Source organism: Nannobrachium achirus (genome assembly GCF_963921795.1).
Source record: "Nannobrachium achirus genome assembly, chromosome: 15".
NCBI classification, from domain to species: Eukaryota; Metazoa; Chordata; class Actinopteri; order Myctophiformes; family Myctophidae; genus Nannobrachium; species Nannobrachium achirus.
The window spans coordinates 19,023,748-19,044,615 of NC_137822.1; the positions used below are offsets into that span (position 1 = coordinate 19,023,748).

At 41.2% G+C, this 20,868-nt stretch overlaps 2 protein-coding genes across 2 annotated transcripts; both read left to right on the forward strand.

Moving 5' to 3' along the window:
• Window positions 1-1,646: 1,646 nt before the first annotated feature.
• On the forward strand, window positions 1,647-4,927 carry smtna (smoothelin a; the record flags this gene model as incomplete). The annotated part of the gene is made up of 5 exons (XM_080743462.1): window positions 1,647-1,754; window positions 2,007-2,082; window positions 3,412-3,479; window positions 3,649-3,800; window positions 4,780-4,927. The coding sequence occupies 5 exons, from the start codon at window positions 1,647-1,649 to the stop codon at window positions 4,925-4,927; spliced, it is 552 nt and encodes a 183-aa protein (XP_080599588.1).
• Window positions 4,928-8,839: 3,912 nt separating this feature from the next.
• On the forward strand, window positions 8,840-17,956 carry inpp5ja (inositol polyphosphate-5-phosphatase Ja; the record flags this gene model as incomplete). The annotated part of the gene is made up of 12 exons (XM_080743463.1): window positions 8,840-9,465; window positions 10,272-10,379; window positions 11,318-11,426; window positions 12,717-12,833; window positions 13,351-13,526; window positions 13,650-13,761; window positions 13,897-14,006; window positions 14,624-14,834; window positions 16,795-16,932; window positions 17,058-17,123; window positions 17,242-17,346; window positions 17,468-17,956. The coding sequence occupies 12 exons, from the start codon at window positions 8,840-8,842 to the stop codon at window positions 17,954-17,956; spliced, it is 2,367 nt and encodes a 788-aa protein (XP_080599589.1).
• Between the last annotated feature and the right edge of the window lie 2,912 nt (window positions 17,957-20,868).

A 20,868-nucleotide genomic window follows, 5' to 3' on the forward strand; every position in this document is an offset into this window, starting at 1 on the left:
TTAATAAATAAGACTGAAGGGCCATAATAATGCTATTATATGAAATGTCACATGGGATTGTAGTGAATGTGCTTGGACTGACCACTTGATGGTGCTGTTTGTGTAAATTATATAATAGTTTTGTATGAGCCAACAGGTTCTATTTCAGATTAAAAAAAGGAATGAAACATTTGGCTTACTCTGTCTACTGCCAAATTAGTGTGTCAATGTACATTAATGCATACAGGGAAGTGTATGTCCTGTCCTTCAATATGGAGAGGTCTATGCCCTGTAAACTGGGTGGCCCTGAGTATCCATGAACCTTTTGCCTGAATAAGGCAGTGCTATTCGCTTGCTCTTTCTTTTGTTTTTTCTTCGTCTACTAGAGTTTAACCCCTTGCTCTCCTGCCATTGTGTGTGGTAAATTGTACATGGTCTCCAAAATAGTACAGCATTTAATGACAAATCGTCGTAATCGATGAAAATGATACGATTCTCAAATTCACCTAATGGTACTGTATATGGTATATTGAGCACTGGTAAAAGTATTGAGGAATGGAGCTGCATATACAGTAGTTGCAAATCCAATGTGTTCACTCCCCCCCCTTCCTACAATGTCTTGGGAAGCTCATGTAAGCGACCTCCACTTACTCTCCAAACATGCATCCTTATGAAGTGCTATGGTAGGGGGTGTGATGACAGGGCTGGGTGCAAACACTTCAAGTTTTAAAGAAAGGGAGAGCAGGGGAAGGGAGACATTTAACCCTGCTAAGAAGGAGAGAACACACAACAACGGAATATATTTGGGAGAAAAACATCCTAACTGACAACAGCTACATCATTGCTTCACAGCAAACAAGGGACTGCATCCAGAAAACAGGTAGGTAACCTAGTACTGCCATACTGCCACATCCCAACACAATCCTTTACAAATCCCACAAATCAATTGATTTATGGTTGTTATTAATAGTTGTTGATGTGTAAGCGTAACTTAAACTCTTCATACAGTAGCTTGTCTAAGAACATTTTAGTACTATAATTAGATAGTTAATCAGGAGTTCAACTACATTACTATATTTGTACATGTATTGGGAATTTCTTTGGCTGCTCCTGAGCCAGTTGCTGAGTACTTCACAAAAGACAAACACATAGCACAGCTGCTTGGTTTATGTCAGTTAATGTTCACACAGAATGTTTACATTCAGATTGCTTAACATAACAGACTGAAAATAGAATAGATACATTCTTTCCCTCACATTCATTAATGTCTGCTCAACAATCATCTTAATGTCCACCTTGTCTGTTCTGGCTGATATTATGTTAAAGATTGAGTTTTTATAACTGATAATGCATACCGTTATTCTTTATACAAACTAATGTACATCCTACAAGCACATGCTGTCATGCATGTAACTAACTACTTCTTCATTTGACCTCTTCAATGACTGAAATAATTTAATACAATAGCCTACATTTGCTGGTTGTCATTGTGTGACAGCCATACAAAACACATCCAATATCTGTGACACAGCAATATCCTCTGAGTTAATTTAATTCTGTGTAAAAGTGGACCTATAAGAGTCGATTTGTACCCTACCCTCCAAATGAAGCTCATAGTATGTATGATGGTGTGTATCTCTGTACTACAGTAGTCTCACACGCTGAACATGGACATAAAGGCAGATGGGGGACCAGCAGTTCCTGACCATGTATCAAGCTCCACGACCAGCCAGGAGTTGGCAGCTATTGAGGATGAGGAGGTCCTTAATCAGATGGTGAGTAGGCTGTTTAGCTTCAATGCTCTGAAGAATGTCTGAGTGAAAGCTCTGCATTAAAAAGTGATTCTGCAAAGGAGAAATTGTGTTGAAGCCTACTGTTTTTGTAGTGGCTATTTTGATGGTCGTCTTATGGTTGATGGTCAAATGCTCTAAATTGTTTATTTGGATAATGCTTCAAATATACAATGGGTTTTATGTGACCTTTCTTAGATTTGTTGTTTTGTTTTCGCCACTGTGTACCTCTAATAGTTGGATAAAGCTGTGGATTTTGAAGAGAGACGTATGATTCGATCTGCACTGAGGGAACTGCTCAAGAAAAAGAGAGGTGAATACTAAAGACAAAATTTGCTGGAAATAATTAGTTCAGCCGTGACGAGCCACACCTCCTCTGGACCACTGTTGCAAAAAACAATCTCTATAATTCTGTGATTATGGTTTTATTTTCAAGCCGCCATTGTCTCTGTTCAGATAAGCGGGAGAAGGAGAGAGGGTCTAGGCAGCAGGATTTGAGACAGCATGGCTTAAGCAAAGCTGGGACAGTAGGGTCCCTAAGTGCAGGCAGAGGGCCCATGAATCAACAGCCATTTTCAAACCGTGAGTATCCTATTGATCAAACAGACATAAACGGACTGTCACACACTGATTCACATAGTTGAGTAATATTGTATCCAAATCTGTAATTCTGTATATCATTTTATGTATTTATGAAATCATGTTTTTCCTCTTCAGAGCCACAAACTCAGTTCTCACAATCACCTTCCAAACCATTTAACAAGCCAACAGGCAGGTACGTTACCTAATGGAATAGCTTGTGTGTGAATGTAAATGTTTTTGAGCGGTGGTCACAACGCTCCTATACGTGGCGGTGTGTGTGGGTCTGTCTGTCTCCGTCCGTGTCTGTATGTAGCCTACAGTACCTTTTATGACCACACATGTTAAGGGAGGGGCGCTGTTGTTCAGGATAGGCCAGGCACACTCACACACATACGTTCAGGCCAGGCCAGGCACACACACACACACACACACACACACACACACACACACACACACACACACACACACACACACACACACACACACACACACTCTATTGGTGAGCAAGTGTGGCTCTCTCACTCATTCACTCACTCACTCAATTCAATTCAAAAATTCAATTCAATTGAATTCAATTAAATTATTGCGCAGCCTCCACGACCACCGCTCAGTTCACACGTGTGTGATTTTTTATTTTATTGTGGCAAAATGGGACATTTCTATAACACCTTTATCCAAAATGCTTTACAAAAATATGCACTACATTAATCCATTCACACACTGATGGCAGAGGCAACCATGCAAAGCTCCAACCTGCACGTTGAGAGCAATTAGAGTATAGTGTCTTGCTCTAGGACAAGACTCAAAGCCAGTGGGTCAAATTGGGGATCGAACGAGGGACCTTTCAGTTCCTAGACAGCCACTCTACTTCATGAGCCACTGCCACCCCGCCAGTTTGGCATTTTAGCTAGATGTCACAGTACACAAGGCAGGTCTCCTGTCTGTTTATAAAACTTGTCAAATAAAATAAAACTTGTATGTGCATGCTTTTATTTGTACATTTTCCTCAGCAATGCAAATCTCCCTGTTGCTTCAACTCAAGCATGCCCTGCCACTACAGGACCCAACACTAAAAATGTCAAACAGATGCTACTGGATTGGTGCAGGGCCAAAACAGAGCCATATGAGGTAATAAATACTGTACAAACTGTCTGCTCTCTCCCCATATAGCCTAGCCTACTGCCCTATAGAGCTAATAATAGTAAGATCATGATTTACTGTGTATTTTACTAGAACGCTTGGTTTTTTCATATAGTTTCTTTTAAATACTAGTATTCTCTCTTTGGTTGCATATAAGGGGGTGGAGATCCGTAACTTCTCCTCCAGTTGGAGTGATGGCATAGCGTTTTGTGCCTTGGTGCACCGCTTTTTCCCTGATGCCTTTGAGTATTCCATCCTTAACCCAAACAAGCGCCGGGACAACTTCCAGTTGGCCTTCAACACCGCAGAGTGAGTGTCCCTCCCTAATATGAGCATGTAGATTTACAGATTTACAGTGCTTTGGACAAAACACTTTCTCTCTTGTTCTGCATCTAAAGTTAGTAGACATCTTGTACTGTACAGTATATGTGTTTCTTCCTCTTTCTCGTACATACAGATTGGTTGATACACATGTTGATTCTCAGTGCATACTGTACCTACTGCTGTACATGCACATAATACTGGTGGTTACTGGTTATAGATTGTACATTTGCCTGTGCCCAAATATAACTAGATAGCTTTATCTACACTGTGCGTCTGTGCCTGTATTTATATAACTACTTTATCTACATGCCGTACGTATGCCCATTTGACTGAGATAGAATTCACATTATATTTATTTATGTCCAAGTGCAGGCGGCCTGGTCAGTCCCTAGGACCTAGGTCTTTAAGTCTATTTGTATTCAGATTTGTTATTAGTGATTGAATGCATACAATACCTACACCTCTATTTATTGAATTCTACCTCCTATATACATACATCTCACCAGCAACGGCACGGCACACAGGGCCAGGTTGGCCACAAATAAGCCCATTCCCAAGATGCACCACAATAATGGGCAGATGTGACTTATGGGTGCTAGTAGTGTAAATAGTAATAAAGAAATCACCAGCCTATTATGTCTAAAAATACATATTTAGTCACTTGCATGCATGCCCCCAACCACTGAAATCAAAGTAATTAAAATCGCTAAAACTATAGAAAGAAGTAAATGAAAACATTTTAACACTCATCTTCTCTTTTCTCTAATTACAATCTAAAATAGGAACCCTTATTGTAAAAAAGTTCCTATTTTCTTTACAAATGACACTACTTATTCTGTAAGTGTTCTCTACCCTTACCTGCATCTTTCATCCTTACTGTGGTGCTGATATCGACGACTGAATTTACCTCAGCATCAATGAAGATCTCCCTCTCTCTCTCTCTCTCTATCTACTCTCCTTGCAGGAGACTGGCAGATTGCCCCCCTCTGCTGGATGTTGATGACTTGCTGCGGATGGAGGAGCCTGACTGGAAGTGTGTGTACACATACATCCAGGAGTTCTACCGATGCCTGGTGGAGAAAGGCCTTGTCAAAACTAAAAAGCGACTCTAAACGTTGAGATGTCTGACACGGTCTGTCATGATGACATGACTGTCTATGATATAGGGCTACATTTAACAAATGATTCACAAATGTCCACTAGTTGTGTTCAAGTACCTACTAGCACAAGCACTTTGCATATAGCCTGAGTGTTTACTTTTTGTCTTTTTAATAGTTTGATTATAGTTTTACAGAACTGAGTAGGCCTATATTTGTATTTGTGCTTATCTGTGTCTATGTGTTTTGAGTAGACAGCTGGCCCTAGGATCAGTAGGCTACATTCCATTGAGATTACACACATCTGTATTAATCTCTGTCAAAGCCATAGCAAATCTGGGAATAGCTTTTTATGGTACTGCTACGTGGGGTAGGCCGTGTTATAGCAGTGCCTGTGTGTGTGTGTGTGTGTGTGTGTGTGTGTGTGTGTGTGTGTGTGTGTGTGTGTGTGTGTGTGTGTGTGTGCATGCACGTACATGTGTCTCCCTGTAATCAAAAGATTTAGGCTAGATAATGAGATCTACGTAATTGTTTGCCCCAACCCATTTCTCCACTGCCAGCTATGTTGTATGTTTTTGTATTAGCTAAGTTATCTACACTTGATCAATAATCATATTTTTTATAACAATCATAAAAATAAAAGGTAAACTAAATATACGTGTAATATGTATATTCATGCATCACATTCACATTTACTGTTTAACTTTTTTTCTTCTTCTTTTAATTTTTAAATTTTTTACACATAATGTCTATTACCCATAGCATCAATCATAGAATATCATTGTGTTATGAGGCTGTCATTTGGACATCTTAAGCCATCTAGCATAGGCCTGCCCTGCCCTAGGCTATTTATTGCTAAGTTCTCATTTAACTGAGTGCTCCATTTACCAGCCTGATGTTTTAATTCTCAACATGTCAGATTCTAGAATAGCCTGTCATTGATAGGACAGATGTTATTTATGGATGGTAGACGTAGACCTTGAGCTACAGAAACAGTTGCACTTTCACACAAAAATAAATAAATAATATATATATATATATATATATATATATATATATATATATATATTATGATGATTGTCCTATGGCATGAAACTCTGAGTTGCAAAACCATGTGAAGCTGTTGTGGTCCTTCAATACACTTCTATATATATATATATATATATATATATATATATATATATATATATATAATTTAATATATCATTGAACTCAAGTCTCCTTTCTCTTTTTTTTAGACATATTTTCATGTCCCACTGTTGGCTATAGCCTATTGCCACAATTCATGTAGTCTACTGTATTCATATCTAGGCTGCCTGCATGAAAACCTATTCCTTTGATAGCTGCCTGGAGCAGGTAACCTAGGCTAGCAGAAAGTGCACAGCTGTCCTGTCCAGTGTAAGTGCGCAGCACAGTAGATTTAGTCAGAATCAGATTATAACGTTACTAATAAAGTAAGGAATGGTGTTATAGACGAAACCATCGTGCAGCTCAGCCTCTGAAGATACAGAGACATCAAGTGTCACCAGTTCCTCTCGTGACCGCTCAGCCTATCTCAAGCGTGACAGTCGGTCGCTCGCTCGCTCGCTCGCTGTCCCAAACGTTGCTTTTTGCAACATTCAGACTGGTCGCGTCGATCGAATCGATATCGCGCTCAAATTGATGTGATAGACAGGCTACCTTATGGCGTCCCATGCTTTGATCACAGTCTGGAGAACAACACAACCGATGCCTTGTCTCGTCTGATTCTGCGAGGTCGCTTGGCGATTCACCTTGGAAAACGCATGAAAGGTAAGAGATGTTGCGTTTAGGCAATATCAGCACAACAGATCTTTCATCTTTGCATTTATATTGCATCGTGCATTGTAAAATCATTACCAAGCCTTTTTTGCATGCAGCCTATATGGTTGGACTTGCAACTTGGACTATTTAATGTAGGCTATAATAGTGTCGGGTATTATTGACTTGCAGGCTTACATAATCGACATAATAAGGTGCATTTGCCCCTTCACTTTGGAGCGTGGATTTGGAACACAGAATATTTGAGGTTAGGCCACATGGGATTTCCAGTTACCTGGAGATCCTGAATGTCATCATGAATAAGTAAAGGGGTGTATTCCTATTTCCTATGGTAGGTATAATGGGAAACAATGGAAACTGCCTGCTTGTCTGATGTTGACCTAGACAGAGTGAGATAAATATGTGCAATTAAATAGCCTACGATGTGACATATACTGTTTGAGGTGTTGTTGTGACTTTGTGTCCCATATGCAGATGTGAAGTGTTTTATCTCAGGCACTGGTGTCTGGTCTGTTAACCACTTGAACCCTGGCTCTCTATTTTGTGTGTGTCAACTCTTTATATACATGAAGATATTTTGATATCCCCCTCCCCGGTTAATACTTTGTAAATAGGAGATCTGTCAGCTATTTAAAGACAAAGAATAAAGGAAGAAAATAGGGCTTAAGTGGTTAACATGTTGGGAAGGAGAGGGTGAGCAAGTAGGAGAGACAGACAGATAGAGAGAAAGCGAGAGGTAGAAGGGGGAGGGAGATGAAGAGCAGAGGCCTAGTTCTCCTTGCCATTAGTGATGCTCAGTGGTAAGGCAGGCTTTGATCCATACAGTAAATTACAGAACATTCTCTGCCCCACTACCAGCACATCCATCAACCCTTGGAAGAGGATCATAGACTATAAAACGTAGGGCTGTAGCGAGACCAAGTCAAGACCAAGACCGAGGCCAAGATATGTTTAATCCTAATTGAGGCAACTATGAAATAATTCTGTTTTTCAAAAATATTTTAAGTAAAATATATCTTGATATAACGGAATGCAATCTTTTGATCTGAAACACTGAAATTGTATCTTAATCTGTGTGTCTTTGGAAAACCCCAGAATTGGGTATAAAACAGAAGAGTGCATGCCACCTTACTGATCATGAGAATCCTTGGCCCATAATAAACCAGTCTGTATTGCTACTGCATGTAGTAGACCTCTGAGTATTACAGCCCTAAAAACATTGCCAGTCAACAGCTGTGTCGTCCAGAACGGAGACAAAAGTTGATCCCTCAGTCCAAATGTCTACCAATGACATCTCTGGAACAGGAGATGAACAGGTACCAATTGCTATTGTTTGCTATTCTTTCTGACACCTTCCATTGACGGAAAGAAAATATCTCACAAAAGATCACCTATTACCTTCCATTAAAGGAGTAGTTCACCCCCCAAATTACTTTGTTTCTATTGATTACTCACACCATGGAGACTTGAGTTCAATTGTATATTATTTATTAAATGTAATATATATATATATTATTTTTAGGGCTGGGATGCGATTAAAATTTTTAATCTAATTAATTACAGGCTCTGTGATTAATTAATCGCAATTAATCGCATTTTAATCGCACATGGATATTTGACCTTTCAAGTAAAACACATTTTGTTGTACGAATGAATCAACTAGTGAGTTTTTTAAATCTAAATTTCGCATCCACTGGGCCAACCAAAGCGCTCTGATCGGCTACTTCTCCCTTTTGCGTTTGTTGTCTCTTCTTGGTTGGTGCATCGCTATGATCGGTATGCCCGAAACTGAAGGTTCTGTGGTGCAAAAACTAAGTGCGATTAAAATGCGTTAGTTTTTTTAATCGCGTTAATTTTCTGTAATTAATTAATCGCAATTAATTAGCCCTAATTATTTTATTACAATAAATGTACCCCCATTGATTCCAGATGGGGACCCAAATGCATTTGGTGATCCTGGCGGGGGTGGGATGCAATCCAAACAAAACTAAGTCACTTGTGTCATTGTGTTCTGTCTTCATTCATGCAACATCCTAGTTTTTATTTTTATTATCCTGCAGCTCTATTTTCTTTTAAACTCGTATTTTTCCTTCTTGCAACTCTCCTTGTACTGCATGTTGCAGGTTGATGGATCAGATGCAGCAGAAGCAAAGCAGCACTGACCCAGCCAGGCCCAAAGGTCAACTTGGATGTGATGCTTTGCCACCAGCTGGCCCAGGGCAACCTCCCTGGCCAACAGCCCAAGAAGGCCCTATCATTAGTCCCTCAGGAAGACTCCAAAAGAATGCTGGGCAGGGTCTGGCACAGGCAGCTGGTGCATCTTCTAAAGTGACAGACCCAATGCAGCCAGGGCAAACAACATGTGGAGTAAGTCCAGCACCACTAGCCAGTATAAGCCGACCCAGACCAACTGCTCTGGGAACCAAACCTGCTATAAAGCCCACAAGAGTTTCAGAAGACCTCTCCAAGGATATGGACCACATTTGCATCCCACGACCTCAGAGTGCCAACAACACCCATTCACAGTCCCCCACAGAGTCATCTTTCTCTCTCCAAAGCCCTCCAAGTACTCATAGACCTCAGCCTTACACCATTCAGCCTTGCCCGAACTTCCCGCCCTGTCCAAATTCAGCTTCCAGCCACAGCCCCAAACTCAGCCCCAAACTCAGCCCCATTCCTCATTCTCAGGGGGTCATTTCACCTTTGAAAACAACAGAGAACATTCAACAGTCAGTGGAAACTGATGAATTCAGGTGAGACTGATAGTGTGTTTGAATACCATGTCTCTGGTTTCTTTGTCTCCTTGGAAGCTGTTATACCCTTCTTTATTTGGCATGTTAAACAATATTGACAGAAGGTAGCTTCTATGACAGCAGTCATTGGCTGTACAAAAGTGTGCCAGACTGTGTCTGATTAATCAAAAGTTGCATGTCTGAGCTTTGTAAAACTGACAGAATAGCACAAGCATGTTATATTGGCCAAGGTCCCAGAAACCTTTTCTCTTGTAAGTTTCTCTAATAAACAACAAATAATCTAACAATAAACGCAGTACAAATATCTTAAACTGCTTTGTATATAAAATAAATTGAAGAAAGTGGAAACACCTGTATTGGTGAGGTGCTGTCTATGAGGAACAAAAGCGGGGTCTGTAATGGGGAATCCACACACTTGTACCTCCCATGCAATACTTGTATACAACATTCTGTCAGACAAACTAGCTGCTTTCATCCTGAGGAAGACAGCTTGTCTGCCAAAATATTGTGTATAGTGAAGTATTGCATGGGTGTGTGTGTGTGTGTGTGTGTGTGTGTGTGTGTGTGTGTGTGTGTGTGTGTGTGTGTGTGTGTGTGTGTGTGTGTGTGTGTGTGTGTGTGTGTGTGTGTGTGTGTGTGTGTGTGTGTGTGTGTGTGTGTGTGTAACGCGAGGTACTGTACTTGTACAATTATTTGTACTTTACTATACTTTACAAATACTTTTACTTCTACTCCACTTCAGTCTTTTACTTTACCTACAATTTCTAATTATATGTACGATTGCATCTATTACCATCCCTTACTAGGGTGTATGTGGTCACATGGAATGTTGGATCAGCTGTTCCTCCAGACGACATCATCTCTCTGTTTGGGCCAAATGTTTCTGATGGGAGCATAGACATGTTTATCGTGGGGTAAGGAAGCATTTTGCCATTATCAGCCATGCCAGAGAAACTGCCACTATTGTCCACATACTCTATACCAGTGTGCTCATTTGTAAATTGTTAAACCAAATTACACCAATACCCTGATTAGCACAACTGTTATTGAATAGAAAGCAATGTTTATGTACCATTGTGCTGTTTTATTTTGAACATGATGCCATGGGAACTGGACCTTTAATGTACATTTTTCTAATCAAAATGCTGTAGTCAGGGGAAGGGGGTACTGAGAACCACTGCTCTATACTGTATATCCTGTGGCAGCCCGTTAGTCTGACGGCCCATTATTCCAATGTGCCAGTTGTATTTGTATTTTTTTAAACAATATGTTTATTTAGTTTTTTTTCCTCGTTTTTTTAAAGACATACAAGACAACATATACAATACAACAAAAGACTACACTCAAAGCTCAGACAAAACAAAAAAGTATACAATATACAAAAAAAAAAACACAAAAAACAAAACCTGACACTAACACGACACATAAGAATATAAAATAATTATGGTACAAAGAGCACATATAACATTAACAACCAGATTCCTATGCCACACGGCCAAACAAACGACTGCAGAGAGAAAGTTGCTACCCCACTCCCGGTTCCTCCATCAAATAGGAGAGATCATTGCCCTTTATATACTGAATAAAGTTCCCCCATATTTTCTCAAACAGCTCTTGTTTGTTTTTGAGAGTGATGTGCCAGTTGTATGACAAATGTAAGGTTAATGTGAGGTTAGGGTTAGGCATAGTCATAAAGGGTACCGTTAGACCAATGGTGCTTTGGAACAATGGACCGTTGGCACAAATGGCATTGCACTACATATCCGTGATCTGTTCCATCCTTCAGTAAACATACAACAGCTTTTGTTTTTTGTTAGTAATAATATTTGGGTTGTTTGCTGCCTCCTTCTAGTTTTCAGGAAATGAACTCCACGATAAACAAACGGCTGAAAGATGCTCTGTTCACGGATCAGTGGAGTGTTTTGTGCATGGACGCACTTAGTCCTTTTGGATATGTGTTGGTGAGTGTTACCAAGGTGTTCATTCTCTTGGTCTTTATTGCGATCAAAGGTCGCAGTTTACCATGAGAAACGCCACAGCTTGTTCGCGTCCGTGTAGACGTGTATACGTGTACACGCGTACACAGCGGCAAACCCATAGATCAGGGGAACCACTCTACCAGAATGGGTTTGCCGCTCTGACATCACGCTCTGGCTTCACTGTGATGTGACACTAACATAATCCCTTTTATGCCCATATATGGAGTTCCCTGATGTCAACAACCCTGATGTCCACATCCCTGATGTCCACATCACTGTGGCGTGACCTCGCCCTTTAGGGCCCTTTAGGGCGAGGTCACTTGGCCCTGAGGCGTCTTTATTATGATTAGTACTCATAATACACTGTGTGTGTGTGTGTGTGTGTGTGTGTGTGTGTGTGTGTGTGTGTGTGTGTGTGTGTGTGTGTGTGTGTGTGTGTGTGTTTTAAAGTTCAAGGTTATACTTTATTGTTACATCTTGTGTACAGGAACATAATTGTAAAACATATTTTAGTTTGGCTATAACGTCTGTCATCAGGCAGGCAGAAACCATGGTGGAGCGCATGTGCTCCTCAAAAATGATTACTCTCTGCCAAAATGCGTTATAATTTGTTTAGCTTGGTTTTTTAGTTTGGTTAAGGTGTTGGCTATAATGTGTTGGCTTGTGTTTGACATAACAGTGAGACACTTATGTAGTGCTGACTGTTATGGACACATTTTTGGTTAACGTCACCTTTTTTGTTTAGCTGTTTGACTGCATTGATAAGTAGTACTATCAGTATTACTATTTGCGTTATGACATGATACTTGACTGCTCTGTTTTTTTTACCTAGGTTTAGTACTGCTCTGTTTTGTTGATTCTTCTTTTTTTCTCCGTTTTCTTTTTCGATTTTCTTTTCAAACTTCCCTGTAACTTTGTAACATTAACTGCTGTGCCGCCTCTGGGCGACCATGATAATCGTTTGGTATATACATCTTTTATTCAAACTTGTAGCGTGACTAGCGAGACTAAATTAATTTATTCAGCATTATGTGGGGGAACAAAAATAATGTGGCGCCAACCGGTAAACATAACTGGAAGCCAAAAACGTTTTCGAATTATAGAGTAGCCGTGGCCTAGACCAGATCACACTGGTCAGTTTGGAATGAAAAGTAGACTTTCCTCCCTGGTGACGTGAGGTTTGTGTGTGGGTGCGCGCGTGTGCTTTTGCGTGTGCATGTGCATGTGCATGATACTTCGTAACTGCTTCTTTTTATCTCATTACCCCCATAGGTAGCATCGCAACGAATGCAGGGAGTGCTATTGCTTGTGTTCTCAAAATTCGTCCACCTTCCCTTTCTGAGAGGAGTGCAAACAGTGACCACACGCACAGGCCTTGGGGGCTATTGGGTATGTGCTTTGAATTCCACATCACTCAGTCAGCTGACTATATATCACACAGACGTACATACAGGCTAAATGTCAATTGTAACACTGGTGTACTTCACCCTGCGTACTGTATAAAGTGTACGAGGGGGGTTGCACTCATGACAGTGGGTGCATGTTTCTGTGGATTTGTGACCTTCCTGTGCATGTTGATGTCAGCATCACCTCTGACTGGTGCAGTCTCCTTTCTGAGGTCAGTGCATCTGCTGCAGAGGAACAACTGTATGCCTGGGTTAGCTGGTTCTCTAATTCAGTAGCAGAATCCCCTACAAATCAAATCCAGAGCACAGCTATGACAGACGCATAACGATACTGATTTATACGTCATGCATCAATGATGCGTAGCTCTTTCATTTCACAGTGTCTCTCTCTCTCTCTCTCTCTCTCTCTGTCTCTCTCTCTCTCTCCCTCTCTCTCTCTCTCTCTCTCTCTCTCTCTCTCTCTCTCCCTCTCTCTCTCTCTCTCCCTGTCCCAACTCAAGGGTAATAAAGGAGGTGTCAGTGCAAGGATGACAATGTTCGGCCACCCAGTTTGTTTTCTGAACTGTCACCTGCCAGCACACATGAGGAATCTAGAGCAGCGCATGGAAGATTTTGAGAGCATTCTGCAGCAGCAGCAGTTTGAGGGAGGGACCGCCACCGGTGTGCTAGACCATGAGTGCGTGACATGAATTTTGCACATGACTAGGTGCCATTATTATACAGATTTGTGCTGAGTTGTTTAGTCCTTTTTTTTATTGTCTTGGCGCTGTTGAAATGGCTGTCTTTTCTCTTTCCTCAGTGTGGTGTTTTGGTTTGGGGATCTAAATTTCCGCATTGAAGACTATGACATTCATGTGGTGAAATGTGCCATTGATAGCAACAAGTTGCCTCTTCTTTGGGAGAGAGACCAGGTGAGGCAACTGTAGAGCAGACATCATGTCTTGATAGCTACTTGTCAAATGATCCAGAATTGTGTCAACAGGGGGCACTGTTTCACAACAAAACATGATGACAAATGATCTTCATCTAATATTTCTCTTCGACAGCTCAACATGGCTAAAAACACTGAGTCCATTTTGGAGGGCTTCATGGAGGGCACTCTTAATTTCCCGCCTACTTACAAGTTTGATGTGGGCACACATACATACGACACCAGGTATGCCCTGCACTCTTTACTGTTGCACACAGGTTTTCAAAGTGGGGACCCCCTGGAGGCTAAATAGAAAGGAAATGATAATTTCGGGCGTCCATGTCATTATTGTCTTTTTTCAGAAATAGTGAAAATAGCAGATCTAGCACATTGCCACACGTTGTGTATCAGCTTTTTGGTTTAGTTCTTTAACTAATTTAATGCCACGACCTGGGTTTCCAGAGATATTCCCGTTGGTCCCGAATTTAGATAACCGGTAATCAGATTTAATTTAAAACAATCCAAAATCAGATGGCCGATCCAAGGTGCCTAAGTGCCTCAAAAATAGTGCTTCCGGTTTGGACCGGAAACAGGAACAGGATCTCAATTTCTCGGCTGGAACAACAAATTTCTCTGTTTCCTCTTCCTGCCTCCGTCTTTTGTTATCGCGAACGGACCACAGCGTGCACACGGATCGTGCACACGAAAATCGTGGCAGGCAACCCAGAAAGCAGTCAATGAGTGAAGAGACTATTCTATTTGGGGGTCCTTGGAATGGAAAGGTTTGGGGGCCCCTGCTTTAGGAGAGATGTTCTTACTTCATGGCTTCAGTGCTGTTGAACATTTGCGTATCTCTTTGTTAGTGCTAAGAAGAGGAAGCCTGCCTGGACAGATCGCATACTATGGCGCCTTCGTCGTACTGGCTCCCCTGTCCCTAACCACAATTCAGCGCTGCAGCTTGGTCTGACATCATGGATGGGAGGGGCAACAAAAGTGACACAGCATGCATATCGTAGTCACATGGGCTACACCATCAGTGACCATAAGCCTGTTTCTGCCCTGTTTTCATTGGATGTGAGTTTGAATGCTTTGATATGAACTTTGACCGTTACACTAACATAACATTTAAAACAGTGGTTCCCAAACTTTATAGCCTGTGACCCAAAAGAGAAATGAGTGAAAACAGCAAATCTACAAGCTCACAACGAGTTGCTTCGCACCACGTTGAGAGCTTGTAGATCGGCTATTTTCACTACTTCTTAAACATTTGTTTTCTAATTTATGAAACTTCTTAGATTTTTCCTTTATTTATTAATGAAATTGTCTGAGCCAGTGCTTGGGAACCAGTGATTTAATACATGTCCTTTATTATCTTCGCCAGGCCTAATACCGGGGGGTGATCGTTTCCCCCTATGTCTGTGTTTCTGTGCATCTGGGTTTCTGTCCACGGCTATCTTGCAAACCACTGCACTGATGAGCGTCAAATGTATTATGCACTCTGCCACCAGTCAGGCCAAACAGTTCATCCTTAATATTTTTCACACTGTTCACCATTAACTATGTTCTTTTTGTGGGCCATACTTGGAGGCCATAATAGGGCATCGCAGTGAGGAGCCGGAAGTAAACTGCCCATTCATTTTCACCATAGGGGATGTTATTATCAGCCATAAAGTCGTAACAATTCAAGTACACTTACCACTAGGATTCTGGTTGTAAGATGGTTCTATATGCTCCTGTAGAAACCCCAAGTATGTATGCAATCACTCTAGTTTTAATAAAAACATCTTTTAATAATGATCGCACAGAGAAGAACTGCATTACCCTACTGCTAAAAATGTACATCCAGTGAAATCGACGTCTGTGATTGCTTGCGGTTACCTCGGAAATAGCTACTGCCCTCTGTCAGTCCGGCCGATTATTGCACTTCAGGGAGAACTCCGTGAGCGAGTCTTATTTTTACAAATATGATGCACTATTTTAAAGATGACAATAAGAGCGTCCACAGAGATGAAAATCACTACATGGCAGGCCATATCCTGGCCTGGATAACTAAACTGAGCGTGATTTATGGGATATATTTCAGGGAATAAATGTCATCCGCAATGCTTTGTGGGAGTGTAGTTTCTGTAGCCTCGTAAACCAGACTCTCCTCAGAAGGCAGGAGGAGTCAGTTTACTAGGCTATAGTTTCTGCAGTTTTTACTAAAATGATGTACACAGTGTTGTTGTACTCTGCCCTTTTTTCAGCTTTCTAATTAATCGTTGCTTGCAAAAACACGTGTTTATTGTCATGATTAGTCAGAACCTGGGTTGGCTTTGTCAGAGTCTTAAAAGACGTTTAAATAAATACTTTATGAAATGTCTATGGATGAAATGAATTGGGAAAACGCTTCCAGCTCCATAGTCAGGACGGCTGGGCTTAAACTGCAATGCCCTATGTGACATCAGAGAATCTTTAGTGGTCACCTGTTCTGGAGGAGATGTGCTTCAACCACTTTTTAGTTGTACTGCTAACGTTGTATGTCAGGGTTCCCCAATAGGCGGCCCGCGGGCCATTTGCGGCCCGCGGGGGGCTACTGTCAGGCCCCCACCAACCCCAGTAATAATGGTGGTATAAGAGCAGCAACAACACTAGTATATCGTCGTTGTTGTCGGGTGAAAATCGTATCTCCAAATTTGTATGTTCTTTCAGAAATCATACAAGGTCGTCGCACAAAAGTAGTGAAAACAGCAGATCTACAAGCACACAACGCCTTGCACCGCGAGGCGTTGTGTGCTTGTAGATCGGCTGTTTTCACTAGTTTATATCATTTTTAAAATGATAAATTCAAAACGAACGGTTTTGGACATACAAGATTTTCACCCAACAACGACGAAAACTGTCGCTGGAGTATTGGGAACGCCACTGTCGCCCCCTGCAATGTTGTGGCCCTCGGCTTGGTACCCTAGACATAATTCGGCCCTTGGGGAAAACTAATTGGGGAACCCTGTTGTATGTGATCATTTTTGTGTTTTTTTGTCTCTTACTCTCATAGTTCCCATTTAAGGTGGACAGTCCGCTGGTATCACTACAGGTAAACAAGGAGTGGTGTAAAGTCTCTGACGCTACAGTCAGAATCACTGTGGCATCAAATTATCAACGCAGCTCATGGGACTGGGTAGCCATATACAAGGTAATCTTAAATGTGTTTGTACAGAAATTCATTCATTCATTTGGCTTAGGTTATCTCAAGGTAAAATGCAATATTGCTTAGTATCGATATCAACTTTTGTGGCTATCGGGGGTTTGTCTCCATAGGTTGGATTTAAACACCACAAGGATTATGTTGCATATGTGTGGGCCAAGGGAGAATATCTGACGCAGGTAGGAGAAGTATTATTTATTTATTTCCTTCTTCTTTTTTTGGGACAAATGTTATCTTGATTTCATGCCAAACTTCACTGTTCATATCTTAGTTCTGTATTTTTATCTATTCTCTCAGGTAACATTTACTGAGGAGGACTTACCAAGGGATGATGGGGAATACATCCTGGCGTACTACAGTCAAAATATGAACAGTATTGTTGGAGTGACATTGCCCATCAAGGTAATAACAAGTGGCAAATGGACAAAGAACTGGAATATAGATGAACACAGTGTTTGTCTACTTTCTTCTCTGCACTCTCTGATGCATTTATGTCACATCTCAAATTCCTCATCCTCCATAGATCCAGATTCCAGTCCACAGTCCCACAGTGTGTCGCTCTGACAGCTCTGACATCAGCTCAGAAGATGATAGCACACTGGTTCTGCTGGCTCCAAACTCCCACAGTGCTAGTCCTAAAACAGGAAAACACCACCAACATCATCATCGCCGTAGCCACAGTCCTGCTGTGTCAGCTCTTTCTTCTAACCCCCTTCCTTCCTTGCAGGGACTCAGCTTCTATCCTGGTCCTGAAGACAATCCGGCACGTAACCGCTCACCTTGCTCTGGTGCCAAGAAGGAGCGGCTTGTTTCTCTTGATTCTCTAACGTCACCCTCCTCCATCAGCCCCCTCAGCCCCCACAGTCCCCGCAGCCCACGCAGCCCGGCATCTCCAGGCAATGGAGTTTCTGCCCCAGAGGCCCTTATTGCTGCCATCCTTGGCGAGCACAGACCAGCACATGATAACTCCACGGGGGGCAGGCAAGGGAGGACAGGAGAAACAAGTTTATGAGAGTTCTACAGCAGGGGTCTTCAATGTTTTCCAAGGACCCCTTAGTTGAGAGAGAGATGAAGCAGGGACCCCCACAACCTATTCATAGATTCCATATACACGTAGTTCCATTGTTTGACAGCACAATCATCATTGTATTTTGGATTCATGTCAATTTGTGTTTTCAGATTCGTATTTAACCACTTGAACCTGCTGCGAGGCGTTGTGAGCTTGTAGATCGGCTATTTCCGGCAAAGGCATTTGGTTCTCAGAATATGGACTCTAGGGTTCAAGTGGTTAATATAAAAAAGGAGAAAAAAAAGTTTTTATCACTCAAAGATTTGGAGGACCCCCTGTAGTAACTCTGAGGACGCCCTAGGGGTCCCGGACCCCCTGTTGAAGACCCCTGTTCTACAGGCAATGATGTCAAAATTCAGAAAGAAACCTTAAAATGGGAAGGGAAAGGTGAATGGCAGGTATCAGAGCTGGTAATATCCATGCATTCAGATTCTGTCCAGACCCCACACTGTCGCTGTGCTCATAGAAGCAGCACGTCGTATGAATTGTAATCTAGTTTGCAACATTCCGCATTGTAGCCAGCAAGTACTCTATTACTGAATCTACCATTAGTGACTCCATTGCATACACAATGTATACTTTGGAGTCAGACTGAGGCTCGTCCAGACTGCAAGCATTCAAGTCTATACCTTGCCCCAACAAGTGCTTTTATAGACTGATAATCAATGTCATAAACAAACATGTTGAATGTGAAACCAGTCAGAGCAATGGAGTGGACCATTGTTATTGAGAGAAAATGATCCATTATCTTATATCAGAATCAGGACCCTGAACTATGATGTTATGTAAGACTTCACAAAGTAGTGATGGTATCATAGTTCACACACGTTTTGTGTGTGTGTGTGTGTGTGTGTGTGTGTGTGTGTGTGTGGTGTGTGTGCGTGCGTGTTTGTGTGTGTGTGCGTTTGTGTGTGTGTGTGTGTGTGTGTGTGTGTGTGTGTGTGTGCGCGCGCGTTTGTGTGTGTGTGTGTGTGTGTGTGCGCTTGCGTGCGTGCGTGCGCACGTGCGTGCGTGTGTGTGTGTGTGTGTGTGCATGTGTGCACGTGTGTGTGCGCGTGCGTGTGTGATGTATTCCCCATCATCCCTTGGCAATAATATGTGAGTGACACTGGTTTGGAAAAGAACATGTTTTGACCCAGATTAATTATATAAATTCTCAATATCCATAAAATATATAAGAATAGTGATAGTGATCTTGGTACATTTTGCCATTTTAGTCATCCTGGTGTTATATCTCCATGTGACCCAACCAATGATCCAAGATCAGTGCTCTTTATTCTTAGGTTTGTGAATAAGGCCCCTGATCTATACAGATGAGTTATAGAGAGTTTATGTTTAGACTGTTGTGGATGTTTGGGACTTTGCATAGGCCTGGCAGTAAACACTGTTATTTTAGATGTGTGTGAGTGGAAGAAGAAAATAAAAATATACTACATGCAAACGTTTTCCTTCGTGCTGGATAAACAACAATACTGTAACAAGGGGAAAACATCTATACATAGTGTGTTGCCTAATGCTGTACTGCTGGGATGATAGTGTTGGGACAAAGTAAAGTCTTTATGAGCCAGAGATTTGAGAGAGGATGGAGACTGTAAGAAAGCAGCTTATCATGTGGGGAAATCATGTGGGTTGATATTCTGTGGCTACTGAATGGCATACAATTTATTTCCCACAGCCTTTTGGCTAAATATAAAATGTGTCAGCTGTCATTGCATATTTCCATGGCATTCATATAATGTTGCGCAGGATGTTGCACTATTATGTTTTGTATTGGCAAATGCTGAGATTTCAATCCTGCCAGATAGATGCTCACAGCTTATAGAGGACCCCCTATTGTTAGCACTCAGGTTAATTACTCTGTGGATTAGCTCAGATGTGAAACCTAAGCGTTATACTCAAACAACAAGGGGATATTTGACTTTCTGTCAAATATAAGAAACTCCACCCGATTTGAGCAAAGCATGTCTGTTTATATTGTAGCTTGAGACTATACTTAAGCAAAACAGCCTGTCCTTAAAGCAATATTTAACTTGTAGAAATGTTTTGCACACTGAAGACACTTTCACTGTTAACTTTTCTGGGGATATTGACTGTGTCAATACAGTAATGATATTTTGCATGTATCTTGCTTGTAATGATAATTAAAAAGACGAAAGAAGAAACCCATATACACAGAATAAAATAATAGGGCAAAAATTGATTGTTAGAATTTTGAAATTGGGAAAGCAAAATCACTGCAGATCAACTTTCCTTGTTGGCTTTTCAAGAACTCCAATTGCATTCAATTAAATGTCATATAGCCCATATGCTATTTTAAATGTATGGGCTCTTATGCCTTATTGATATGACAATAGACTGACAGGAAATGGGGAGAGAGATGAGGAGTGACACGCAGTAAAGGTTGTTGGGAACGGGATTCAAACCCGCAACATGTTCTCAGGCTGGTGTTGAAACCTGTGCCAGCCCAGGACCACTACGTCGGCGCTCCCGGCCACATATACCCTATTTTAAGGCTACTGTGTAGTCTTGACAAAACAACTGGAAAGCCATCTGGCCAAATCAGTTGAGTGACTGTCCAATTTAATGCCAAATTAATTTTCTCATTAATTTCAATTTAATTAATTAACATTGATCTTGAAATTGAAACTATTTGAATGACTAATATTTTCCGTGACTAATGTCATGGAAAACTTGATCACTGAAATGTGTAGCTTTTCAATTATTCATTGTTTAAATTTAAATCTAAATTTAAACAATAAATGTAAACAAAGTTCTTAATAACATAGTTGTTAAAATATGTTATTTACATATTTAACCTCCTGGACCCCTGATCTAATGTAAATAACGTATATGAT